This window comes from Budorcas taxicolor, chromosome 25 (genome assembly GCF_023091745.1).
Source record: "Budorcas taxicolor isolate Tak-1 chromosome 25, Takin1.1, whole genome shotgun sequence".
NCBI lineage: Eukaryota > Metazoa > Chordata > Mammalia > Artiodactyla > Bovidae > Budorcas > Budorcas taxicolor.
Genome location: NC_068934.1, coordinates 28,656,615 through 28,684,572, shown reverse-complemented (window position 1 = coordinate 28,684,572; position 27,958 = coordinate 28,656,615). Strand labels below are relative to the sequence as shown.

The following is a 27,958-nucleotide window of genomic DNA, read 5'->3' as shown; positions in this document are numbered from 1 at the left end:
GAGGGCTCCCCTGGGGGCACAGATGGTAAAGAATCTGCCCACAATGCAGGAGAACTGGGTTCAATCCCTGGGTCGGGAAAATCCCCTGGAGAAGGAAATGGTAACCCCTACTCCAGTATTCTTGCCTGGAGAATCCTGTGGACAGAGAAGCCTGGCGGGCTATAGTCCATAGAGTCACAAAGAGTCAAGCACGACTGAGCCACTAACACACACACACATCTCTATAGGATGCTTTTCTTCTGGGTTAATCCCCACAGTTATAGACATCAGCAGGCAGCAAAACCAACCTGCAGGATGCAGACCCCAGGAAGGGCAAGGGAGTTTTTGACACCCACCTGCCCTATCTCCATTTCTTTTTGATGTTTCTCAGAAGCGAGCCAGAGTTGGAGAGCTTTAAAAAGAAAAAGGAGAAGGAAAAAAAGTACTTGGGGAGGGCCGTTCCTCACTGTCCAGGCCCACAGAAAGCTTGTTTTGTTCCAGAGAGAGCTGGCCAGCTAATCTGTCTCTTGTTCCGTGGTTGCTGGAGCAGCGGGGCGCTGCCTCCTCCCCACACAAAGCCTCACACAAATTCTTCGTTTCCCAGGCAACGTGCCTCAGCTTCACAGTCTCTCTGGTCCTCCCACTCCCCCCACTCTGGCAAATTGAACTGATGGTAGGGACAACCCTGGCACCACTCACATACAGGTTTATGGAAGCAAGAATCAAAAATAGCTTCAGCCAGAAGAGAGGGCACCAGGGGTGGGCAGAGAGGTCCACCTTACATCCTGGAGCTTACTCAGAGGGTAGGTCCTGGGAGCAAAGGTTAGACCAGGAAGTGGACTTCCGACTGATGACTCAGAGAGGTGGTCGGAAGCCTGAACTTCGTTGGTGACCAACTGACGTTTCTAATCCAGATTCTTTTTTTATTTTAATTGGATGATTATTGCTTTACAATGCTATGGTCTCTGCCATACATCAATAACTATCAGTCATAGTTATATACATATTTCCTCCCTCTTGAGCCTCCCTCCACCATTCCACCCTTCTAGGTCATCACAGGGTACCAGGCTAGGTTCCCCATGTTATACAGCAGCTTCCCACTAGCTTTCTGTTTTACACATGACAGTGTATATATGGCAATGCTACTTTCTCAATTTGTCCTACCGTAAGGAATTGGCAACCCACTCCAGTATTCTTGCCTGGGAAATCCCATGGACAGAGGAGCCTGGTCAAGGAGCTGGGGGGTGACACGCTATAGTCCATGGGGTTGCAAAAGGGACTTAGCAACTAAACGAAACAACTGCCACTTAGTAACAACTGCCACTATATGACCTTGGCAAGTTGCTGACTTCTTGAAGTTTTAGTCTTTCTTGTCTGTAAAATGGGGTGATGATATCTACTGAGAAGAAGATACTGGGAGGATTAACTGAACAAATAGATATAAAGTGCCTGACAGGAGGAGGAGCTTACACACACCCATTGAGAGCAGTTCGAGAAGAGGAGAAGGCTTGGACAGTATGCCTCTCTGAGAGGGTCATCCAGAAGTCTGGGGAATTAATTTCTCCTTACCCATCAGAAGCAGCCCTCAGCCCAGATCTGATGGCAGTTGGTGGATAAACATTTCAGTGGATGAATGCTCCTTGGGTGTGATAACTCTGGGGCTTGTTCTTCATTATTTCCCACAGGATTAGGCTCTAGCTGCCCACAGCAATCTGCTTGATGTTCAGCCTTCCCTGGCTTCCTTCACTTTGCCTGACTCATTCCCCCAATATCCTACCTAGTTTTCTGGGATCAATTTTCAAATGAAATATCCATACTTAACTTTAAAAAAAAGAATTAACTTGGCTGTGCTGAGTCTTAGTTGTGGCATGTGGGATCTAGTTCCCTGACCAGGGATCAAACCTGGGCCTCCCTGCATTGGGCATGCAGAGTCTCAGCCACTGGACCACCAAGGAAAGCCCTTGAAATTTAACTTCTTGACTCAGTGTTTGTCTGTGGAGGAGGCTGAGATACCGATACTTCTCCACATTTCTGAAGGCTACGTTCGCAGGACCGTCGCTGACTCAGGACTTCTGCTTCAGCTGATTTAATCAGTTCAGAGATCATTTCACTGTTCTACACGTGCCGCTTCCTGCCCACAGTGGTGATCCGGACCAGGAACTCAGTCCTTGGTCTCAGTATATAAACACACACACACACACACACACACCGTTTTAGTTTTCTATGCTGTATAACAAATTGCCACAAATTTAGCAGCTTAAAATAACATACATTAATTTTTTTAGTTTCTGTGGGTCAGGTACAGCTTAGCTGGGGTTTCTGCTCAAGGTTTCACCAGACTTCAATTAAGATGTCTGCTGGTCTGCATTCCCTTCTGAAGCTCAAGGTCCTCTCCCAAGCTCATATAGTCATTGGAATAATTTGGTTCCTTGCAGCTGTGGGACTGAGGTTCCTATTTTCTTGCCAGCTATTAGCTGAGGGTAGCTCTTGGCTACTAGAGGCCCCTAGCCTTCCCTTGCCATTAGGCTGTTTCACAACAGGGAAGTTGACTTCTTCAAAGTCAGCAAAACCATCTGGCTCTAATGTGCTAAGTCAGAGTCTTAGATAACATAACCTGATCAAGGGAGTGGCTATTCTATCACCTTTGCCATATTTATTAGCTGGAAGTACACACACATACTCCAATTGTGTATAGTAAACTTTTCTGAGGGTTTTGATGAAGACAGAGGAGAAAGAGTTTTATAGTATAACAATGTAAGCTTTTCTTTTTTAAGTGTATTTTATTTTGTTATTGTATCGTATTGGATCTTAGTTGTCTCATGTAGGATGTTTCTCATCTAGGATGTTTGGAGAAGGCAATGGCACCCCACTCCAGTACTCTTGCCTGGAAAATCCCATGGACAGAGGAGCCTGGTAGACTGCAGTCCATGGGGTCTCGAAGAGTCGGACACGACTGAGCAACTTCACTTTCACTTTTCACTTTCCTGCGTTGGAGAAGGAAATAGCAACCCACTCCAGTGTCCTTGCCTGGAGAATCCCAGGGAGGGGGGAGCCTGCTGGGCAGCCATCTATGGGGTCGGACACAGAGTCGGACACGACTAAAGCGACTTAGCGGCAGGATGTTTAGTTGCAGCATGCAAACTCTTAGTTGCAGCATGTGGGATCTAGTTCCCTGACCAGAGATTGAACCTGGGCCCCTTTCATTAGGAGCATGAAGTCTTACCCACAGGGCCACCAGGAAGGTCCCCAAACTGTTCTTCAATTTTATTCAGCTCCTCATCCCTTGTTGCTCACTCCCCCCGACCTCATTCCCTGATTCTCCCTCTCTGCTCTTTCCCCATCCCCAAATTCCTGTCTGTTTCTGTTACACAGCAGTTTATCTTTTTATGCCTTGACTCCCTAGGCTTAAGACCTTGCATTCCATTCCATGTGGCATATTCAGATATTTTTCTTGCTAAAGACAAAAGTGTCTTCTCTGCAAGAAGAATTTAGGTGCCATTTGTTAAAGGTTTGTTTTTTTTTTTTTCATTCTGCTACGAAAGATTAATTACAATTTAGTGGAGGAGACAGAAATGACTCGATTAATAGCAGGAAGTGAATGAGGGAAGGAGGGGGAAGACACTAACTATAAAATCACCACTGATGTTACAGTATTCGTAAGGACTGAATCCACTAGCAGTAACAGTGCCAGAGCATTCTTCCTGGAGCCTGGAGACAAAAAAATAAATAAATAAAACAGGCCAAGTAGGTCGGGACATTCCTAAATCTAACGGTAGGGTTATTAAAATTGGTGCTTATTTATACATGATTTGTGTGTGTGTGTGTGTGTGTGTGTGTGTGTGTGTGTGTGTGTGTGTTTTACCTCTTCTTGCCTGCACTGCTAAGTAACTTTCGGAGTCCCACATCTGTTGTTAAATAGCAGGTTAACTCTGGGAAACTTCCTTAATGTCTCTGTCCCTTAATCCCTCATCTGAGAAATGAAGAAGTGAGACAAGGTCATCCTAAGTGTCTCTCACAGTGTGGTGAGTCTGTCGCTCTGATTGTTCTGCCACTCCTGCTAGACTTCAGTTCTTCAAGGACAGAGATCATTTTATAAATTCCCCAGTCAGCTTGATTTTTTTCTCCGCAATTCACAGAGGTCTGTATAAGGTGGTGACTCAGTCGAAAACAGTGCCTCCCATTCTGGAGAATGGAACACTTCTGAGTTTAAGCCAGCAGGGAGGGGTGTGTGTGTGTGTGTGTGTGTGTGTGTGTGTGTGTATGTGTGTGTGTTGGGGCAAGGTTTCCATTCCAAGCTGCAGGACCCCTGGTTGCTCAGGACAGGGCCTGAGAACAGCAGGCCAGGGCCATCGTGAGTGCGGGGTGGAGGGTGGTGGGGCCGGGTCAGAATCCCAGAGTGGGTGCCGAATAAGAGTGGCCTGAAGCCACCGTGGGCAACAGAAGGGCCAGAGGACTGGGTTGAGCAGCTCAGGAGAGAAAGATGCCCATGGAAATGCATCTCCTCAAGTGCTCAGAGGAGGAAGGGGCAGGGGCCTTGGCTGCCATCGGTCAAGAGGTGTGTCTCCACCGTTGTTTAACAGCCACATTATGCAGCTCTCAGAACTGGGTCCTGGGAGGAGACCCATAAGAATAAAGAGCTACAGCCTGGGCCCCGAAGAGGTCTCCCAGGCTAATGAGGAGATGGCCACAGTAACCATATTTTCTGATCCCAAAGAGGGACATGCCGATTGACCAGTACAAATATACTTTCAAAGTTAAAGACATGTAATATTTATAATCAGGATATCCCTACCGATAAAACACAAAACCTCAGCCTGACTCATCAACAATTAGCTAGAACAGACACACCCGCAGGGAAAAACCCAGGGGATGCCCGGGAGGTTAAAACAGGGTCAGCCAGGGCAGGTGGGAGGTTAAAACAGGATCAACCAGGGCAAATGAGATCGCCGTCACGTGTCGTGTATGAGACCAAGTTGACTAGGCTGTTACCTATGTCTTTGTGACCCAGTTGCCTAGTAGATCAGTGGCCACCCTCAAAGTACGTTCCAGTTATTTCTGGGAATTCACCAAGGAATTCCTCCTGTGTGTTCACACCCTGCTCTGTTCTCTGCAGTTGCTATTTGGTGCCCTCCTCACTGTCCCTCCTCTGGTCCAGCCCCCTCACACACAGCTGCCCCTTATCCACCCAGCTGCTTGAGAAGTCCCCCCACCCCCCACAGGTTCTCTCCCATTCAGTGTTCAGCAACTGTCTGCTGAGTACCTACTATGTGCCCCCCCCCTGTATAATACATTAGGGCTTCAGAGGCCGATGACACTGTCCTTCTCTGTCCTTGAGGAGAGAAGAGCCCAGAAGCAGATGATATGAGGTTCTGTAGGGCTGTGTGTGTGTGTGTGAGTCATTCAGTCATGTCAGGCTCTTTGTGACCCTACCAACTGTAGCCTGCCAGGCTCCTCTGTCCACAGGATTTCCCAGGCAAGAATACTGGAGTGGGTTGCCATTTTTTCCTCCAGGTATCTTCCCTACTCAGTGATCAAACCCGTGTCTCCGTAGCTTAGCCTCTGCTTGGATCAATCTTTTCAGTTTCCACCCCCAACCCAGCTCCTCTCTGAGAAGGTTTAGGGTGAGCGTAGCTGTGATCTTGGCGAAGCAACAGTGAGTGGTTTCGTGAAGTGAGATCTTAATTCCTTGCCCAGGAATTGACCCTGGGTAGCTTAGATGAGAACCAGGAATCCTAGCCACCAGACCAGCAAGGGCTACAGGCTAGAAGCTATTTTTTCCTGGATCTTTGCCCCCACTGAAAAATGTATTTATCACAGAGGCAGGTACAAAGTTTATTATTAGAGACACAGCACAAGAACAAGTTGGAGAGCACACAGAGAAATGGTTTGATTAGTTAAGAAAGAAATAAGACAGGGATGCACACCCAGAGAGGAAGGGTGTGGGCATCCCCTCTAGTGAGGCGGGGTGAAGTCAAGAGGTGGGTGGTTAAGTCATTTATATCAGGCAGGTCTTCCAGGTCTTTGTCTTCCTTCAGGCCAGTTATCTGGTTTCTTTTTCTGCACCTGACCTACCCTGGGACACTCCCCTGGGTGTGCACACCCCCCTCAGCCAAGATGGATCTCCAAGTGAAGGCTTCTGGGAGGAGCAAGACTCCTTATGGCCTGGCATTGTCTCTTGACTTCTGACCCACAAGGAGCCTTTTGGTGCATGTGTAAGGTCTCCCTTGTCCCAAAAGAGGGGGACACGGAGATCCCTTAATCATTTATTAAAACAGGGCTTTGCCTCTCTTTGTCCTTGCCATGGCTATTACCTTGACTATTGCTGTGATTATTACCTTAAGGTGTTTATAAAAGACAAACATTGGCTATTTACCCTGTTTCTTTTGTTGCTTCCACTTCGGAGGGCAAACAGGAGGCTGACTGTAAATGCCTTAACTGGAGCCCACATATCTCTTGTCTCAAGAAATGCTAAAGAGCTGTAAGTATCCAGCCTGAAGCCCACTTCTTTGTGCCCCACGAAATGCAGATAGGAGGCCAGTTGTCAATGTCTAGCCTGGAGCCCATCTGTCTCCCACAGCACCTGTGTGGCCTAGGACTCCTTGTGACAGCAGAGGAGACAGTGCCTGGGGACCTGTGCGGCCTTCAGGACTCTCTGCTCAAGTCTCAGTTGCTCCCTGGTCTGAGGGGCAGTTGGTGGCCTGGCCTCGCCTACCCAGTGCAGCCCCTTCCCTCCCTGTTCTGCCTTCTGCTGGTTCTTTCTCTCCAGCACCTCTGGGTCCCCTCAGGAAGTGTGCAGCTCTTTGGGGGCACTCGTGTATTCTGTGTGGGGGTAAGGAGCCTGAGGTTCATCCCTGGGATGAGGGTGGGGGGTAGAACTTATTTCCTGCTTCTGCCTTCTGTCACAGTTCTCTTCCCATAATCCTTCAGGCTGAAAATGGCAAACTTCAGGCTTTCTATTTCCTGAAGGTCATATCTTTTGTGCTAAGTTGCTTCAATCATGTCCAACTGTTCGCAACCCCTTGGACGCCATGTAGTTTGCCAGGCTTCTCTGTCCATGGGATTCTTCAGGCAAGAATACTGGAGTGAGTTGCCATGCCTTCCTCCAGGGAATCTTCCGCACCCAGGGATGGAGCCTGCATGCATCTCTTATGTCTCCTGCATTGGCAGAAGAGTTCTTTACCACTGAGCCACCTGGGAGCCCCTCATATCCTTTCACCTCAGACAATAAGCCTTCAGGTGCAATCATCATAAGCAAAAGAGGCCATTTCTACGCTAAAGAACGATCCGGTCCATAGCCTGCTCTCCATGATATATCAAACAAACAGATAAAAGAAATGAAAATATCCTTTAGCTCCTTACAAAGACTGGCTTTCAAGCCTTTCATCTTGCTACTGACTCTAAAATACTGTTTTAAATGTCAGAAGCTGAATATTCCTTTCTGTTTTTCATTGTATTCCTGCTGAAACTCCACTAACTCTACCAGAGGCAGACAAGTGCCATAAGCTGTCTAGGAAGAAGTTGCAATCATAGAGATGCAAAAGGAAAAAAAAAAACCTGATTTATGTATTTCAGAATATTTTTTGGAGTTCCTCTGTGACGTTCAAAACCAATGCTGTCCACTTCTTTTCCCCCATTCTTCAGCTCAGATGGACCATGCTCTAAATCTTCAATTCTAGAAACCTGACTTGATACTATGTATGAAATAGATAACTAAGGAGAACCTACTGTATAGCACAAAGAACCCTACTCAATGCTCTGTGGTGACCTAGATGGGAAGGAAATCCCCAAAAGAGGAGATATATGTATACATGTCACTGATTCTCTCTGCTGTACAGTAAAAACTAACACAGCATTGTAAAGCAGCTATACTCTGATAAAAGTTTTTTAAAAATAGAAACCTGGCTTACACAGGCTTTCTCTAGTATGTAAAAAGAATACTTTGAAAGATAACTTCCACACTTATAAAATTACGACCAGAGTTCCAGTGTTAGAGACAGCTAAGAGGAGGAGTTGTAAACTTTGGTCTCACCAAGACATAAAAATCCCTAAAGGAATTAGAAGAAGATTTTTCTTCTAAGTTTAAAATACCACCTCTTCAGGGCTTCTCAGGTGTTGTTGGTGGTAAGGAACCCGCCCGCCAATGCAGGAGACTCAAGAGATGCGGGTTCCATCCCTGAGTCTGGAAGATCCCCTGGAGGAAGGCACGGCAACCCACTCCAGTATTCTTGCCTGGAGAATCCCACGGACAGAGGAGCCTGGCAGGCGACAGTCCATAGCATCACGAAAAGTCAGACACGACTGAAGTGACTGAGATGCACACACGCACAAACATTCGCATATCACCTCCTCAACAAAGAATTTTCTAGGCACTCCACTGTACTAAATCTTCATCAATCCTCTCAACAGTTTCTACAAGGAAGCTACTGCCCCCTCAACCCCATTTACAGATGTGAAATTGGAGAATTAACAAGGTTGAACGGCTGTCTGCCCCAGATCACACAGTGAGCAAGCAAGCGTTCCATTGGCGACCTGCAGGAGAAGCTGTGGAGGTGGTAACGGGGGGTCAGGGCAGGGCTAGGGTGCTTTTCTTCATCACACCTCAAGACTTGAGGAGACGGCTGGGCTGTAGCTGGTGGCCGAACCCCAGGCTCTTGGGGTATTACCATCATCTTTGCTCTGACATGTTCTAGAAAATGGACTGGAGGCTGGGGATTGAGCAGAGTAGCTACTGGAAAAAGATCCCCAGCATCTACAAGATTCTATGATAGGAGGGAGAAGCGCAAACTTGACAGCTATGATAATAATACAATTCAAGCCATTTTCCAATCTTCTTGTTTTGGGGTAGAAGAGGGGCAGGTTCAGCTGTTTCTGGAATCTCTCATTCCAAGCTTTCAAAAGACTCCTCTCCCTGCCTTTTCAGAGTTTATTGGAGGTGTGTCCCTGGCGGGTACCCTCCCTCGCAGGAACGAGGAGCAAGAGGTGGAGACAGGACTTGCTGGGACACACAAGGTCCAGTTTAGTGTGGATCCCAGTTCCCTCCCTGGGCCCAGATTCTCATCTCCCCCTGGCAGTGGGGTTCAGCTCAGGCAGGTGAAGAACTGGTGGGACCCCTCTGACTGGAAGCTGTGCTGGAGATGGTCTTCCAAGCAGATACCCTCTTCCCAACCCGGGATGCAGGGCTTTGAAACTAGAAAATGCCAGGTCTGAAAGAGAGGAAAGAACAAGTCCAGCAACACACAGAGCTCTGTGTATTCAGAGAGAACTTGGCAGGGTTGTGTCTGGGCAGAGAAACTCCGAGTGGTACAAAGGGACGTGCCCAGAGTGGAGAAATCATGCTAATTGTCTGCACCAGAGCTGGAGAACGCCACCCAAAATGAAGAGAGAAAGGGAAGCCCCGTCCAGAGCCTTCAGTGCGCTGCGCCTCGCTCCTTTTGTCTACCTGCTTCTGATCCAGACAGGTAAGAGAACCAGAGGGCAGGACAGGGTCTGCAGAAGGGGCCCGGGGCTTTCAAAGGAGAGGGAGGGGGGAGCTGAGGGCCAGAAGGCCTCTGGGGCGGGAGGAGGGGAGAATGCCCAGCCACCGTGGGAAGCGGCTCAGTGAATTCAGGCATTCGTGTTGAATGTATTTCTTCATTCTGCATGCCTCCTGCTGGCCCCTGCCCCCCAGCCCCCAAAGCCTGCATGACTTTGGAGCTCCCACGGCATTCAGTACATTAGATGGAGGGCAACGAGCCATTGCTTATGGGACGTCTTGTTGGCGTGGGCCAGTCAGGCATTCTTTATAATCCCCAGTCGGTATTATGGTGGGGCTTGGAGGGGTAGGGAAATCTTGGTTTTGTGCCTCCTCAACCCCACACCCTGGCTTCTCTGGGTGTAAAACAGGCAAGGGAGATGAAAGAAGCTTTGGAGATAATGAGTCTCCTGGCTTGGGACAGTAACGCCAACCTATCTGTAACTCAGGCACGCCACAGACACACCTATCTTCTGTACTGCCCCCTACCAACTTCTTGCAGAAATGATCTGATTTTCAATACATATGTGCTTATGTGCACACACACACACGTGGGGTTCTCAGGTGGCTCAGTGATAAAGAATCCGCCTGCCAATGCAGGAGACGCAAGAGACTCGGGTTCGATCCCTGGGTCAGAAAGAGCCCCTGGAGTAGGAAATGGCAACCCACTCCAGTATTCTTGCCTGGAAAATTCCATGGACAGAGGAAACTGGCAGGCTACAATCCATGGGGTCACTAAGAGTCAGATATGACTGAGTGATTGAGCGCACACACACAAGCTATTCCAGAGAGCCTAGGAATATACAGTTTCATTGGGCAAATTGATGAAGAAATCATTTTAATAAAATGCAGAGACTACTATGAGTCAGAGAGACAGAAAGAGGTCACCTACACCATCAGGAAGCTGGTGCTGGTGGTACACGATACGAGTAGGGGAATATCAGGGGACGTTACTTGGGAGTGTCTGCACTGAATTTTAAAGGATGAGAAAAACAGGTAGGTGTGGGAGTGAGCATTATAGTTAGGAAAATGGGCCAAGGTCAACAGCTTGAAATGGTATCGCGTGTTAGGAGCAGCCCAGTCAGTCACTCCTTCTGGAGAGGAAAGAGTGAATGGAGTTAGGTGAGATATGTAAACCTTGCTAAGGAAACTGGAAGATAATTTGCAAACAATGGGGGCTGGGGGAGGGCACGGAATGGTTTTCAGTCTGGGAACCAGCAGGGCCAGAGATCGCTCACTCTGCACGGAGGCGTTGGAGCAAAACTGGAGGCAAGATAGGAAAGGAAGCCTGTATCCATTTGGTAGAACCACAAACTGGATGACTTCAATAACAGAAGTGTGTTGATTCACAGTTCCAGAGGGTAAAATTTCAAGAGCAAGGTGGCGGGAAGGCTGTACACCCTCCTAAGGTGCTAGGCAGGGTTCTACTCTGGGCCTCTCTGCTGTCTTTGGGTAGTTCCTTGGCTATGACAGGTTAACTTTAATCTTCACGTGGCTTTCTCCCTGTGCTTGCATGTATATTCGTATTTCTTCTTTTTGTAAGGACACCAGTCATCTTGGATTGGGCTTCCCTGGTGGCTCAGACAGTAAAGAATCTGCCTGCAGTGCAGGAGACCTGGGTTCAATCCCTGGATCGGGAAGATCCCTTAGAGAAGGAAATGGCCATCCACTCCAGTATTCTTGCCTGGAAGATCCCATTGACAGAGGAGCCTGATGGACTACAGTCCATGGGGTAGCAAAGAGTCAGACACAACTTTCACTTTCATCTTAGATTGGGGGCCCACTCCCTCCAGTATTAGCTTGTTACCTTGACAATGACCTGAATGCCAAATAAGGTCACATTCTGAGATACTTGGGGCTTCCCAAGTGGCTCAGTGGTAAAGAATCCACTTGCCAATGCAGGAGACATAAGAGATGTGGGTTTGATCCCTGAGTCGGGAAGATCCCCTGGAGCAGAAAATGGCAACCCACTCCAGTATTCTTGCCTGAAGAATTCCATGGACAGAAGAGCCTGGCGGGGTATAATCCACAGGGTCGCAAAGAGTCAGACACTTCTGAAGTGTTAGGAGCAGCCCAGTCAGTCACTCCTTCTGGAGAGGAAAGAGTGAATGGAGTTAGGTGAGATACGTAAACCTTGCTAAGGAAACCGACTGAGGACACACACACTGAAATACTTGGGATTAGGACTTCAAGACATAAATTATAGGGGGCACAAGTCAACCCATAACGAGGCTACTGCAATAGTTCAAGAGAGAAATGAACCAGGCTGGAATTAGAATAAAGAGGGAGGGAGGGAAGGATAATGAGATAATATTTTGGAGGGAAAATCAGGACCTAGTGATTGATAGGAAGCTAAAGAATCTAGGGAAGGAGGTAGGGTTTCTGTGTGAAACATTAAATTTAAAAATGGGGCAAGATTGGGAGATATAATGATTGGTGTTAGTCATGTTGAGGTTGAAATGGCTGTGAGACATTTGTGGGGAAATGTTGAACAACCTAAAACTGAAGGGTTGGGAAGTGGTATTTGGAAGCTGTCAGCTAAGAGGTGAGATTTAAAACAGTGAGAATAAATAAATAAATGAGCTGAAAATGGAACACTGAGGAACCCTAAGACTTTTTTTAAAACCAATGCAAACTTTTTTATTTTTTTACCTTTTTGTGTTGGAGTATAGCCAGTTAACAATGTTGTGATAGCTTCAGTGAAGGGATTCAGCCATACATATATATGTATCCATTCTCCCACAAACTCCCCTTCCATCTAGGCTACCACATATCACTGAGCAGAGTTTCCTGAGCTATACAGTAGATCCTTGTTGGTTACCCATTTTGAACATAGCAGTGTGTATATGTCGATCAAACTCCCTAACTATCCCTTCCCCCAAGCAAGCATAAGTTCGTTCTCTAAGTTTGTGTGAATCTGAGGAATCCCAAGATTTGCAGAGGAAAACAGAGAACAAAAGCCCATTGAGGAGGCGCATAACAATCAGAGAGACAGAGGGACATCCTGAAGACTGTGGTGTCCAGAAAGTGAAGGGAGTCGGGATATTCTCAGAGAGTCGACATCAAATGTATCACAGAACCTGGTGTAATAAGGACCTAAAAGAGCCCGTCTGATGTGGCCATGAAGAGGTTACCATTAGCCTTAGTGAGAGCAGTGTCAGTGGAAATAACAATGAATGGAGGGAATGAGAGCTAACGGTAGGAGGCAGTGTACCGGGAATAGGAATGGTACAATGATATGCACAAATCAGAGGTGTCCCTAAGCTCTTTCAGGGCATCATATGGTAAAGAAAAAATTATGGAAGGATCTTGTCAGTCACTGTGATTAGGCAGAAACAAAAGGAACTTCTGTGAGAGACAGTGGAACTGAGTATTATTTAACAAGGGGCTTTCCTGGTGGTTCAATGGTTAAGACTCCGTGCTTCTGCTGCAGGGGCACAGGTTCAATCCCCGGTCCAGGAACTTAAATCCTACATGCTGCATGGTCCCCCCCCCCCAAAAAAATGTATAACAAAAAATTCTGAATATAAACTATGCTAATAAGATATTAGTTACAAACTAAGATAGGTAAGAGGTAAGTGTAGGGTCAGGCCATTGTACTGCTGTGGATTCAAAAGGAATAAAGGCTGAGATTCTATGAGGAGTTTCTGCCATCCTCAATCTATTAGGAAAATGTCAGCTTCTGTGACAAATAAATTCCAACATTTAAGTTCTCCTGGCATTAACCCTGGAGTAGTCAGTACCATTTCAAGCAAGGCCTGGTATGAACAAAGGCTGTTCCATGAGGTTTTCCAGAGACCAAGCTCATGGAGCTCTATCAACTTTCACATGTGTTTCCAATGGTCAGTCTGAGATTTATCTCTATTTCTTTTAGGTAGAGGATTAAGGAGAAAAAAAAAAAAAGGAAGGAGTACACCAGCCTATAAGTGGAATCTACCACTTTTACTAGTACTCTTGGGTAGAAATCAGTACTGACACAGCCATACTTAACTGCAAGGGAGGCTGGGAGATATATCTTTAAGGCTGGCACTAAAAGGGTGGCCTGGACCATATGACTCTGGCTCCCAGAGATCTGCCTTAATCCCTTGCCATTAAGAAAATCAACCCTAAATATTCATAGGAAGGACTGATGCTGAAGTTGAAACTCCAGTACTTTGACTGCCTGGTGCAAAGAGCCGACTCATTGGAAAAGACCCTGATGCTGGGAAAAATCGAGAGCAAGAGGAAAAGGGGGGCAACAGAGGATGGGATGGTTGGACAGCATCATCGACTCAGTGGACATGAGTTTGAGCAAGCTCCAAGAGTTGGTGATGGACAGGGAAGCCTGGCCTGCTGCAGACCACGGGGTCGCAGAGTCGGACAAGACTGAGCGACTGAACAGCAACAATACTCCCATCTGGCAGCAACCACTTTACTTGCCTCAGGCAAGTAGCACTTAGTCCTTGATGCTCTGAACCTAATACGAACTAAGGAGGCTTCCCTAAATTCATCACAGCCCTATTCCTGGAACATTCCAACACAGCTTTTCTAGAGGCTAGGATACTAATTTACAGTCATAAACACAGCATACCATACATCTAGATAATCTGATTTGCAAGATGTTACTCTCTGGGATCCTAGAGCCAGTCCGTCCTCTAGGCTCCCATTAGGAAGAAGTCCCTTGCCTAGGTTCCACCCTCTGCGTTCTAAGATCACCTTCCATATTGTAGGTGCTGTATTTTTTTTTAATTGCAATTTAAGATTATATACAGGAACATGCAATTTTGCCTAAGGATACAGTTTTATGAACCTTTAAAAAGTGAATAAATCCATTTAATTAGCCCCCAAGGTCATGGAAAAGAATATTTCAGTACCTGAGAAGCACCTCCATACTATATCGTTACTATTGCCTTCCCCCCAGGGTCACAGTGGTGTACTAATTTCTAATACAGATTAATTTTGTGTGTCTTTGAACTTCATGAAAGTGGAATTATATCTATGCATTCTTTTAAGCCTGGTTTCTTTCACTGAACACCAAATTTGTAAGATTCATGCATGTTGTTGAAATTGTTACTTGTTTGATCTCAGTGCTATATAGTATTCCAGTGTATAAATATACCAAAATTTGTTTACCTATTCAATTTTGATAGACACTTTGGTTGTTAACAGTTTGGGCCTTTATGAACAAAGTTGTTAAAAACATTCTAGTAGATGACTTTTGGTGAACAGATATACCCAGGAGTAGAATTTGCCGAGTTATGTATATGCGCTTAGGCTTAGTAGACATAGCCAGAGTTTTTAGAAGTGGTTGTATCAAGCTACATTCCCACCACCCCTGACTGAGAGTCCCAGATGTTCGTTCCATATATTCACCAATAACTGAATCTTCTTTTTCATTTTAGCTTTCCTAGTATGAGGTGGCATTAAATTATGGTTTTAAATTGCAAATCTATAATGATGAATGCAGTTGTGTCTTTTTCATATACTTATCAGCTATTTGAAAATCCTTTTATGGGAAATACCTGATCCAAGTCTTTTGTCTATTTTCTTTTGAGTTTCCTAGATTTTTTTAAAAGTGGTAATTTGTAGGACTTTAAAATATATATATTGGATATGAGTCATTTATAGGATATATGTATTACAACTATCTCCCACTGTGCGTGTGTGTCTGCTAAATCGCTTCAGTCGTGTCAACTCTGTGTGATCCTGTGGACTGTAGCCTGCAGTCTCCTCTGTCCATGGGATTCTCCAGGCAAGAACACTGAATTGGGTTGCTATACCCTCCTCCAGGGGATCTTCCCAACCCAGGGATCAAACCCATATCTCTTCTGTCTCTTGCATTGACAGGCAGATTCTTTACAGCTAGTGCCACCTGGAAAGTGGGAGTGATCTCCCACTGTACAGCTTGCCTTTCACTTTCTAAATGGTGTCTCTTGGTGACCAGAAGCTCTTAATTTTATTGTCCACTGTATCATTTTCATCTTTTACGGGTACCACCTTTGTGTCCTGTCGAAAAATCTATGTCTGTCCTCAAGTCACAAAGATATTCTCCTATGTTTTCTTTTTAAAACATTGTTTTACCTTTCACATTTAGATCTACAATCCACCTAGAATTGGTATTTGTGTGAGATGTGAGGTAAGGACCAAAATTCATATTTATTCCAATGTGGCCCAGCACTATTTATTTAAAAAAATCCTTTCTGTACTTCACTGCATGTCACCTGTGGTTCACTGGTTAGGACTCCAGGTTGCCACTGCAGGTATCAAGGGTTCAGTCTCTGGTTGGGGAACTAAGATCCCACAACCCTCACACCAAAAATAAAAAGTCAAGCTATCATGTTTAAGTCTGTTTTCGGACTCTTCATTCTGTTCTGTTGATATACTTGTCTATTGTGCCAAGGATAAATCTCTTGGGATTTTGATCAGTGTTGTATTAAATTTATAAGCCAGCTTTGGAGAATTGACAGCTTAACATTAATGATTACTCCGATCCAAAGCACGGTGTATCTCTGTGTGCTATCTTTATACTTATTAGCTAGGTACACATTACTGAACATTTGCTTTCTTTACAGTATAGGAAAAAAGCTACCCCTCTCTTCCTGGATCCCAAGGGCCTTCTTCACAATTTCTGTATCCTGATTTTCCCTTATATTCATGAGTGATTGACACTTAAAATGAGTTCACACTCTTGTAGGCCTCAACGTAGTAACAAGTGAAAACTCTAACACAGTCACCCCAACAGTGAAGCTCCTCTACAACAGGGGCAGAGGAGGGGTGTTGTTTTCTCAGAGCATTTAATATTCATTATTATTAATTCATTCAGGATAATAAAAATAAAAATGAAGAGCAAAAAGTAATATTTTTTGCTTTTAGAAAACTATGGCATATGGGACTTTCCCCAGCAGTCCAGTGGTTAAGACTCTGCCTTCCAATGCAGGGGATGTGGATTCAATTCCTGGTGGGGGAACTAAGGCCCCACATACTGTGGAGTGCAGCCAAAAAGAAAAAGAAAACCATGCTGTGTGCTGCCTTTGGGTTATTGTATGCAGTTCTGGTCACCACACCTCAAAAAAGAAATAATAGAGTTGCAGAAAGCCCAAATAAGGGTATCTATGCTAGCCCAAGGGAAGGAGGGACTTCCTATAGAGACAGATCCAAACAAAAGAAAAAGCCTTTCAGTTAAAAAGGGACATACCTGCAGTCCGGAGTGTCAGAGTGTGTGGATTAGGTATAACATGTTTCACAGTATCTCATGAATGCTTTTGAGATGGTTAGACAGCATCACTGACTCAATGGACATGAGTCTGAGTAAACTCTGGGAGATAGTGAAGGGCAGGGAAGGACATGGACTGGCTTGCAGCAGTCCATGGGATCACAAAGAGTCGGACACAACTCGGTTACTGAACAACATTTGGCTGCACCGGGTCTTAGCTGCAGCACATGAAATCTTTAGTTGCCACATGCAGACTCTTAGCGGTGACATGTGGACTCTGATTTGCATGCGGACTCTTAGTTGTGGCGTGCGGGATCTAGTTCCCTGTGCTGTGCTGTGCTTGGTCGTTAAGTCATGTCTGACTCTTTGCAACACCAGGGACTAGAGCCCGCCAGGCTCCTTTGTCCATGGGATTCTCCAGGCAAGAACACTGGAGTGGGTTACCATGCCTTCCTCCAGGGGATCTTCCTGACCCAAGGATCAAAGCCAGGCCCCCTGTATTGGGAGAGAGGAGTCTTAGCCACTGGACCACCAGGGAAACCCCTCTCACTGATATGTTTAAAAGGTAAATTTAAGGCAAATACTGGTAATAGAAAACCTTTGCCCACCAAAAAGGGCACATAGAAATGAACAGATGATGGTTTAAGAAAGTGGCTATTAAGGGTCCCTAAGGCTATTGGCAGGTACATTCTTATATGTTAAAGCTTGACATTCTTTGATGTCATAGTAGCTTTAAATCCTAGTTGACGAGGGCCACCTCCCTGGTCCGTGTGGCCATTTAAGTTGGCAGGGACATCTTGCAGCGAGGTCAATTTCCTTCTGTTCAGCCTCCAGCGGGAACGGAGACTTTTCTACCTAACGATGCTTTTGAGACTTGAGGATGATGATTAAGTTAATCGTTTCTCAAGGTTGAAGAGTTTTAGTTCCTTTTATTTGCACCATTAGCCATTTCCTCACTTCTGTGTCCTTCCTTGGCACCTGTCCTAGTTCTCTGTGTCCCTTGAAATTTGTGGGACCCTGACCTTAAAACCAACTCCAGTTTTGGCTAGATTTTGGGAAACAGTGTTTGCTCTGCAGAAAATGCTCTTTGTCAGCTTCTGGGAAAGACTGCACCCTCCACTTCTGAACATGCCTACATACACCCCTATGACTCAGGGGCACGACTCATTCACAGACACGGGGAAGGCACCCACCAAGAGGAGGGTGAGGCCCAAGGTGATCCACATGCAGTAACTTCTCCAATGGTTTTATCCAGAAGAATCAAGTTTATTTTTTGTTTTTTAAATATTTATTTATTTGACTGCACCAGGTCTTAGTTGGCAGGCAGGATCTAGTTCCTCGACCAGGGATGGAACCCAGGCCTCCTGTATTGGGAGTGGGAGATCTTAGCCACTGGACCACCAGGGAAGTCCCCAGAAGGATCAAATTTACACTGGGAGAAAGAGGGACTTCCCTGGCAGTTCTGGGTTGGGACTCCATGCTTTCACTGCAGGGGACCCTGGTTCGATCCCTGGTCAGGGAACTAAGATCCCACATGTTGCATCATGTAGCAAAAATAACTAAACAAATTGGTAGAAAGAGCAAACTTGAAGGGGGCAAGACATCCCAAAAGCACTCAGTTCAGTTCAGTTCGGTCACTCAGTCGTGTCCAACTCTTTGCAACCCCATGAATCGCAGCTTGCCAGGCCTTCCTGTCCATCACCATCTCCCAGAGTTCACTCAGACTCACGTCCATCAAGTCGGTGATGCCATCCAGCCGTCTCATCCTGGGTCGTCCCTTTCTCCTCCTGCCCCCAATCTCTCCCAGCATCAGAGCCTTTTCCAATGAGTCAGCTCTTCGCATGAGGTGTCCAAAGTACTGGAGCTTCAGCTTTAGCATCATTCCTTCCAAAGAAATCCCAGGGTTGATCTCCTTCAGAATGGACTGGTTGGATCTCCTTGCAGTCCAAGGGACCCTCAAGAGTCTTCTCCAACACCACAGTTCAAACGCATCAATTCTTCGGCGCTCAGCCTTCTTCACAGTCCAACTCTCACATCCATACATGACCACAGGAAAAACCATAGCCTTGACTAGACGGACCTTAGTTGGCAAAGTAATGTCTCTGCTTTTGAATATAGTATCCAGGTTGGTCATAACTTTTCTTCCAAGGAGTAAGCGTCTTTTAATTTCATGGCTGCAGTCACCATCTGCAGTGATTTTGGAGCCCAAAAAAATAAAATCTGACACTGTTTCTACTGTTTCCCGATCTATTTCCCATGAAGTGATGGGACCAGATGCCATGATCTTTGTTTTCTGAAAGCCAACTTTTTCACTCTCCTCTTTCACTTTCATCAAGAGGTTTTTTAGCTCGTCTTCACTTTCTGCCATAAGGGTGGTATCATCTGCACATCTGAGGTTACTGATATTTCTCCTGGCAATCTTGATTCCAGCTTGTGTTTCTTCCAGTCCAGCGTTTCTCATGATGTACTCTGCATATAAGTTAAATAAGCAGGGTGACAATATACAGCCTTGATGTACTGTACCAGTCTGTTGTTCCATGTCCAGTTCTAACTGTTGCTTCCTGACCTGCATACAGATTTCTCAAGAGGCAGGTCAGGTGGTCTGGTATTCCCATCTCTTGCCGAATTTTCCACAGTTTATTGTGATCCACACAGTCAAAGGCTTTGGCATAGTCAATAAAGCAGAAATAGATGTTTTTCTGGAACTCTCTTGCTTTTTCCATGATCCAGCGGATGTTGGCAATTTGATCTCTGGTTCCTCTGCCTTTTCTAAAACCAGCTTGAACATCAGGGAGTTCACGGTTCACATATTGCTGAAGTCTGGCTTGGAGAATTTTGAGCATTACTTTACTTGCATGTGAGATGAGTGCAATTGTGTGGTAGTTTGAGCATTCTTTTGCATTGCTTTTCTTTGGAATTGGAATGAAAACTGACCTTTTCCAGTCCTGTGGCCAATGCTGAGTTATCCAGATTTGCTGGCATATTGAGTGCAGCACTTTCACAGCATCATCTTTCAGGATTTGAGAGAGCTCAACTGGAATTCCATCACCTCCACTAGTTTTGTTCGTAGTGATGCTTTCTAAGGCCCACTTGACTTCACATTCCAAGATGTCTGGCTCTAGATTAGTGATCACATCATCATGATTATCTGGGTCATGAAGAGCTTTTTTGTACAGTTCTTCCATGTATTCTTGCCACCTCTTCTTAATATCTTCTGCTTCTGTTAGGTCCAGACCATTTCTGTCCTTTATCGAGCCCATCTTTGCATGAAATACTCCCTTGGTATCTCTAATTTTCTTGAGGAGATCTCTAGTCTTTCCCATTCTGTTGTTTTCCTCTATTTCTTTGCATTGATCACTGAAGAAGGCTTTCTTGTCTCTTCTTGCTATTCTTTGGAGCTCTGCATTCGGATGCTCATATCTTTCCTTTTCTCCTTTGCTTTTCGCCAAAAGCACTACTAGGACCTTATATGTGACGAGACAGAGTAGACACAGGGGAAACTCAAGGGAGGGTCCAAGAAGAAAGAAGCAGGGAGGGGAATCCATTCCACTTTTCCTTGAGGCTGGGACTGTCATAGCCCAGCGTCCTGGAAAGAAGAAATGAGAACCAAGGAGCTTGGGGTTGCTAAACCCCAGGGTGGCTCTGCATACATCACCCTCATGTGCTGACCCCACTGCTTCAGATTGGGTCCTGAGAAGGGGGGTAGATGTTCCCATCCTGGCCCTTAATGAAGCTCACTGATTATTTTCAGAGCCACTTGAAGTCACCTACGCCAAACCCTATTTGCCTGTTCAGGGAAGTTTGAAAGCTTGTGTTTCTAAGTCAAACCAAGCCTGGGACCTAGCACCTGCTAGGCAGGAAATCCCATCTATATAATCCCAGAAACCAAGAGCTGGAGAAATCTTAAGTATCATGAGGTCAATCAGATTTCAGTCTGATGCATGGAGCCATAGAAGATTCCCTAGCAGCGCCCCGAGATCCTGGGAAGGACAGGACTCAGGTCTTCACCACCTCTTTGACTAAATCAAGTGAGCTAGAATTAAGTTTCATTTCTTTTCAATTTATATAGGGTTTTGGAGAACAAAAATACCTTTAATAAGAAAATTTGAAAATACTTGGTTTTCTCCATTCTAACTCCCCCCACAATTGAGACTCCCCTCAATGACAAGTATATAATATTCATGAATATGGTGGCTTTCATCATTGCGGTAGTGTCTTCCAAACCTAAAGGTATTTTTTATTATAACATTCTTGACACATGATGATAGAAAGTCAGGATTGGAATGTCAGGTTGCAGATTATCTGGTCTTACTACCTCATTATTCAGAGGAGAAAATGAAAGCACAGAGAGGGGAATGAACATTCAATTGGCCTTTCCTTGATTGCTTCTAAAGATGAGGAGCTCACTACCTAACAAAGCACTTGTTCCCAAAATGGGTTGGATATGTTTATTAAATTTAATTTGCTTTGATCTGCACAACTAACCTTTTAGTTTCATTGCCTTTTGGCTTGGAAAAAGGAAGAACTGTTAGGAAGTGAAGAGCCCAGCATGGTGAGGCATGGAGAGACCAGAGGAATCAGAAATGAGAATGGGGTAAGGAGCCAGGGCCTGACATTGCCCTCTCTCTGTGGGCTTCTGTTCACAGAGCCCCTGGAAGGCGTGAACATCACCAGCCCGGTGCGCCTGATCCATGGCACGGTGGGGAAGGCTGCCCTGCTCTCCGTGCAGTATAGCAGCACCAGCAGTGACAAGCCCGTGGTCAAGTGGCAGCTGAAACGGGACAAGCCGGTGACCGTGGTTCAGTCCATCGGCACAGAGGTCATTGGCACCCTGCGACCTGACTATCGAGACCGCATCCGCCTCTTTGAAAACGGCTCCTTGCTTCTCAGTGACCTGCAACTGGCTGACGAGGGCACCTACGAGGTCGAGATCTCCATCACCGATGACACTTTCACCGGGGAGAAGACCATCAACCTCACTGTAGATGGTAAAGTCTCGGGCAGGGAAGGAGCGGGGGTACCAGCAGCTTGGGTGGGGGGCAGGGTCCACCCAGTACCCTAGCTAGACCCCAGGAAAACCCACACAAGAGCCACTGGCGAGCAGAGAGTGAGCCAACTGGACCTTAGAGACTGGCAGATAGACCATAGCTAACATGTATAGGGTGCTTACTATGAGCCAGAAATGATTGTTAGGTTTTGCCTATATTGACTCATTTAATGCTTATAGTAATCTAGGGATAGTTAATATCACTGGCCTTGCTTCAAGATGAGAAAACTGAGGCACAAGGAGGTTGAATAATTTGACCAAGTCTACTCAACTAGTAAGTGAGAGTCAATATCTGAACCTATTTGGGGCTTCCCCTGTGTCTCAGCAGTAAAGAATCCACGGGCAATGCAGGAGCCTCAGGAGACCTGGGTTCAATCCCTGGGTCAAGACGATCTCCTGGAGAAGGAAATGGCAACCCACTCCAGTACTCTTGCCTGGAGAATCCCATGGACAGAGGAGCCTGGCAGGCTACAGTCCATGGGGTTTCAAGGAGTTGGACACAACTTAGCAACTTAGAACGTACAGACCTGAACTTAGCCCACTGAAAATATTTTCCAGGCTGGTCAGCTTAAGACATCTCGAAAAGGTATTTGGGAAGAAAGGAAGGGAAAGTCCAGAAGGGCAGGGACCGTGGCTGTCTTGTTCTGCATTGTACCCCCTGCGCTCAATTAGGCCCTCAATAAATAGTGGGTAAATAAATGAATAAATGGATGGATGGATGGATATATAGGTGGATGGGTGGGTGGGTGGTGGTAAAGAGCTATACTGAGACCTCTGAAGACCACAGATTGAGCTGGAAGGTGGGTAGTTAAGAAGGGGAAGGGAGATGCTTTTTGGCCCCTGGCTCACAGGCTCCCCCAACCCCGGGCTCAGTGCCCATTTCAAGGCCACAGGTGTTAGTAGCATCAACCACGGTGCTGGAGCTCAGCGAGGCCTTCACCCTGAACTGCTCGCACGAGAACGGCACCAAACCCAGCTACACCTGGCTGAAGGACGGCAAGCCCCTCCTCAATGACTCTCGGATGCTCCTGTCTCCAGACCAAAAGGTGCTCACCATCACGCGCGTGCTCATGGAGGATGATGACCTGTATAGCTGTGTGGTGGAAAACCCCATCAGCCAGGGCCGCAGCCCGCCCGTCAAGATCACCGTGTACCGTGAGTCTCCGCTGCCCTCCCTTGGGACTCTCAACCCTGAGAGGCAGGTGCCCATGAGAGGCTGAGGACACCCCAGACAGAGTGCCACCGGAGTGGGAGAGAGGCGGACATGGGCCAGGTCTCCCTGGAGGACAGCCATCGGTGGGAGTGAGCTCCGGGGAAATTCCCCCACTGGCCAGCCCTGCTGCCTGGGGCTCCTCTTCTCTTCTTTCAGCCCCAGGGAGCTCTCTCCTCCCCACACCCACTGCTCACCTTGAAGTCTCTCCAACCTCTCTGCCTCCCTCTCTCCCTAGGAAGAAGCTCCCTCTACATCATCTTGTCCACAGGAGGCATCTTCCTCCTTGTGACCTTGGTGACTGTCTGCGCCTGCTGGAAACCCTCCAAAAAGTCTGGGTAACTCCCCAAGTTCCCCTCCCTAATCCTTCTACACACCCCAGCCCCGAGCTCCATTCTTTCCTTAGTCTCTCTCTCTCTTTTAAAATTATTTATTTATTTGTATTTATTTTTGGCTGTGCTGGGTCTTAATTGCCGCACATGGGCTTTCCCTTGTTGCAGTGAGTGGGGGGATACTCTCTAGTGTCAGTGGGTGGACTTCTCTTTGTGGTGGCTTCTCTTGATGCAGAACATGGGCTCTAGGGTGCAGGGGCTTCGGTAGTTGCAGCACATTGAGTCAGTAGTCGTGGCACACGGGCTTAGTTGCCCCAAGGCATGTGGGATCTTCCCAGACCAGGTTTGAAATTGTGTCCCCAGAATTGCAAGGTGTATTCTTAACCATTCACTGGACCACCACTAAGCTCCTCTTGGTCTCTTTATTTATTTAAAAAAAAAACAAACACCTTTTTTTTAAGCGGACCATTTTTAAAGTCTTTATTGAACTTGTTACAATATTGCTTCTGTTTTATGTTTTGTGTTTTTTTGGCTGTAAGGCATGTGTGATCTTTGCTGTCCAACCAGGGATCGAACCTACACCCTCTGCACCGGAAGGCAAAGTCTTAACCACTGGACCACCAAGAAAGTCCCCATCTTCTTAGTCTCTTTAAATGCCTTTCCTCCCAGGGCCCAAAGCTCTTCCCAGGAGATCCATCTTACCAATGCATGCATTGTATATGGAATTACATTCTGTGCTCACAACCCCAACAATCCCAGCATTGTTAATAATGGTTTCACTTGCACATCACCTTCTGTGAGTCAGGCACTGTGTGGTTAGCGCACTACCTTTCAGTGTGATTATCTTAGTGTGAGTCTCTGCAGTTTACAGATACTCAGATGAGTTAAATGACTTGCCAGGGCCAGACTCAGGCTGCAACCCTAGAGGGGATATACCCCATCCCACCACACCCAGCCCGTCTTCCTATTACACCGCCTCATTTATGGCCATCAGATACTGCCCCACTGTGTCCCCAGGCCCAGAACTTCTGCTCACACTCAGCAGCTGTGTTCACCAGGTGCTGGGTTGATTTGCAGGAAGAAGAGGAAGCTGGAGAAGCAAAACTCCATGGAGTATATGGATCAGAGTGATGACCGCCTGAAACCTGAAGGTGAGCTCCCAGCCGCCCACTCACCCATCCCATCGTCATTCAGAGCAGTGGGCTGCTGGGAAAAGGCAGATCTGGGCGACAAGGAAGCCAGCTCTGCAGGGCCCCTTCTTCCACCAACTGCACGAAGACTGCAGAGCAGGGAGAGGAGCAGCCAAGGTAGGACCCCGGGGATGGCGGATCCTTCGGTGGAGGCTGTGGCGGGACCCCGACTGCCCGCTGGGAAGCAAGGAGTACAGGTGCTGTCTGGTGGAAAGGGTTCTGGACCTGCGCCAGCTGCCCCCTTCTTTGCCCTGTGCAGCAGACACCCTCCCACGAAGTGGAGAACAGGAACGGAAGAACCCCGTGGCACTCTATGTCCTGAAAGACAAGGTAAGCAGCTCCGGGCTAAGTGCCCCACGAACACCCCATCAGTCCCTGCCATGTTCTGGTGCTACTGTAGCCCTGCTATGTTGACATCCCTTTCTAGGACTCAGAATAACCCTGAGAAATATTTCTGTCATCCCCACTTTAGAGATGAGAAAAATGGGATAAAAATCATTTTACCCTATTTTATTATTTTTGTATAATAAAATAGGGTAAATGACTTGTTGAGAATCAAACAAGTAAATCGGTGGCAGTGTGTGTCTGTGTGTTAGTTGCTCAGTTGTGTTCTTGGCAACCTTATGGACTGTAGCCTGCCAGGCTCCTCTGTCCATGAAATTCTCCAGGCAAGAATACTGGAGTGGGTTACCATTTCCTTCTCCAATTGGTGGCACTACTAGCCTTCAAACCCAGATCTCTGGACACGGGCTTTGGGTGACTTCCCAGCTGTTCCACAACCAACTCTGTCCCATGCTGTCCAAGGCAGGAGGAAAGCGGAGAATAAGTGGTCAAAGCACTCAGTTTAATGCATTTCAACATTTAATGGGCACCTATTATGTGCCAGGCACCATGCTAAGTGTCCTTCAGTTCAGTTCAGTTGCTCAATCGTGTCCGACTCTTTGCAACCCCATGGACTGCAGCACGCCAGGCTTCCCTGTCCATCACCAACTCCCCTGAGCTTGCTCAAACTCATGTCCATTGAGTTGATGATGCCATCCAACCATCTCATCTTCTGGCATCCCCTTCTCCTCCTGCCTTCAATCTTTCCCCGCATCAGGGTCTTTTCCAATGAGTCAATTCTTTGCATCAGGTGGCCAAAGTATTGGAGTTTCAGCTTCAGCATCAGTTCTTCCAATGAGTATTCAGGACTGATTTCCTTTAGGATAGACTGGTTGTCTCACCTTGCAGTCCAAGTGACTCTCTAGAGTCTTCTCCAACACCATGGTTCAAAAGCATCAATTCTTCAGCGCTCAGCTTTCTTTATAGTCCAACTCTCGCAACCGTACATGACTACTGGGAAAACCACAGCTTTGTGTCCTATGTTGCAAGAGAAACCAGACCTAGGTCTGCAGCCTTCCAGGAGATCAGAGTGTGAAGGGGACTGTGTCTCTTTCACCTCGGTATTCCCAGGGCCCTGGAACACCAGGCGTGCTCCCAGCCCTGGCCAGCTGTCCGCTGAGCCCTCCTGGCAACTTATCCTTGCAGGACTCCCCGGAGCCTGAGGAGAACCCCGCCCCGGAGCCTCGGAGCGCGGCGGAGCCCGGCCCGCCGGGCTACTCCGTGTCCCCGGCCGTGCCGGGCCGGTCTCCCGGGCTACCCATCCGCTCCGCCCGCCGCTACCCGCGCTCCCCAGCGCGCTCCCCCGCCACCGGCCGGACGCACTCGTCGCCGCCCCGGGCCCCCGGCTCGCCTGGCCGCTCGCGCAGCGCCTCTCGCACACTGCGGACTGCGGGCGTGCACCTGATCCGCGAGCAAGACGAGGCCGGGCCGGTGGAGATCAGCGCTTGAGCCTCCTGGCGTCCTCCGGAGGTGCCCGCACACCGAGGCCCGCGTCCAGGGGAGGGCGGGGCAGCGGGGCTGCGGCCCGCGAGGGGCGAGGGATCAGGCGAGGTCCCGCCGGGCAAGAGGATAGGGCGCGGGGACCACTGTGAGCCTGCGGAGTCCGGGGACGAGGCGGGAATGGCCGAGGGTGGACCAGATTGTGAAATCGAGGTGCGTTTGCTCCCTGATCACTGGCTGTGTTCTCAGTGGGTGTGGGTTATGCCCTCTTAGGACCATATAGATTATTAAATTTACGGCCCAATCCCCGGAGAGGCTTATGGAAACTAACATCAGTAACCTAACCCCGATGACTATCCTGTGTCCTTCCTAGGACGCATTTATGCTTCCCACCCACCCTCTCCCCTTGCTCTCCAGGAACGAACTCCTGGTTCCTGGGGAACTTTCTCAGCAAGTCCAGATTAGAGAGGCCACTTGCCTCAAAGGTACAACTGTCCTGACCTAAGGGGGAGCCCAGAAAATCACTGTGAAGACAGGACCTTGGGGCACCCTTCTCAGGCATCTGGGACCTGGGTACCTACCAGTTGGTTAGGGAGGGGTTCAAGGGCATTTCTTCGCCACCTGCCCACCCCCCACAACCCGGGTCTAGCCAGAGCAAAGGATTCAAGCCTCCTAGGCTTGGCCTCCTCCCAAAGCCCCCTTCAGCAGCGTGCCCAGCATTCTTTTCATCTCTAGTCCCTAGAGAAGGGGCTCCTCACTCATTCTCAGACTCAGAAAGCTAAATCAAGTGAGAATCTGTCTTTTGACCCCTCCTATCTACTGGTTCTCCCTGGCTTTGCACAAAATAAGCCTTTCAAACAATCATTGTCCCCAGGAAAGGTTGTCGAACTTCCTGAAGGTTTAAGAAGATGAAGTTCGACTCTCCCCAGAAATAGTGGAAGGAGAAAGATGCTCATTGCTCTCCCTGCCCACCACTGTGTCTTAGAGGCCGGATGGAATCTTTGGTCTCAGGCCTCTCACCTGCCTTGCTCCCGGGTGTGCAGGGCCCAGGAGACAGGCCAGGGCAGGCTCCCTAATTACACAAACCCAGAATATGGAGAGATTGGTCCACTGTCTAGCTAGGCCACGCCCATGCCGCCACCACTTCCTGAACAGTTTGGAGGAAAGACAGTCATCTACCTGGTGAAGATAGAAGGCGATTAAAATGATGCAAAATAAGCCCTCTGTGTGTGCTGACCTCTCTTCCCTGATACTTCTAGCGCATCTCTGGTCCCTCCTCAGCTTCCTGAGCTCCAGTTCGGACCCTGCACCATCCCACAGAAGAACTCCTGAGGTCCCAGTTCCCCACCACTCCACGTAGGACAAGATTTGTCCCAGCCCAAGGGCAGCAACATTTCTAGTTGACTTCCTCCCTGCCTCATAACCTGCAGGTCGTGGTCCTCCCAGCTCCCTGCCCCTATGCACTTCTCCAGGCTCATCTGTGCAGGTATGCCTTTGCAGCTCTGCTTCCTCACCCAAGAACTGCTCCCCTTACTTTCCCAGGTGCCTGATCTAGGAGACAATGTGTGCGGGGTAGGGGGGGGGAACACCCCCACACACAAGTTGCTCAGGCAGGTGGGAGATGCAAGATGTAGTCTCAGACAGGTACATCCCAGTCAACCTGGAGAGGCAAGGGT

At 47.6% G+C, this 27,958-nt stretch overlaps 1 protein-coding gene across 1 annotated transcript; it reads left to right on the top strand.

The window, feature by feature from the left end:
- The first annotated feature begins 9,352 nt into the window (after positions 1-9,352).
- On the top strand, positions 9,353-26,291 carry HEPACAM (hepatic and glial cell adhesion molecule). The gene is made up of 7 exons (XM_052662432.1): positions 9,353-9,437; positions 21,329-21,670; positions 22,603-22,884; positions 23,178-23,277; positions 24,349-24,422; positions 24,721-24,791; positions 25,989-26,291. The coding sequence occupies exons 1-7, from the start codon at positions 9,353-9,355 to the stop codon at positions 26,289-26,291; spliced, it is 1,257 nt and encodes a 418-aa protein (XP_052518392.1).
- Positions 26,292-27,958: the final 1,667 nt, after the last annotated feature.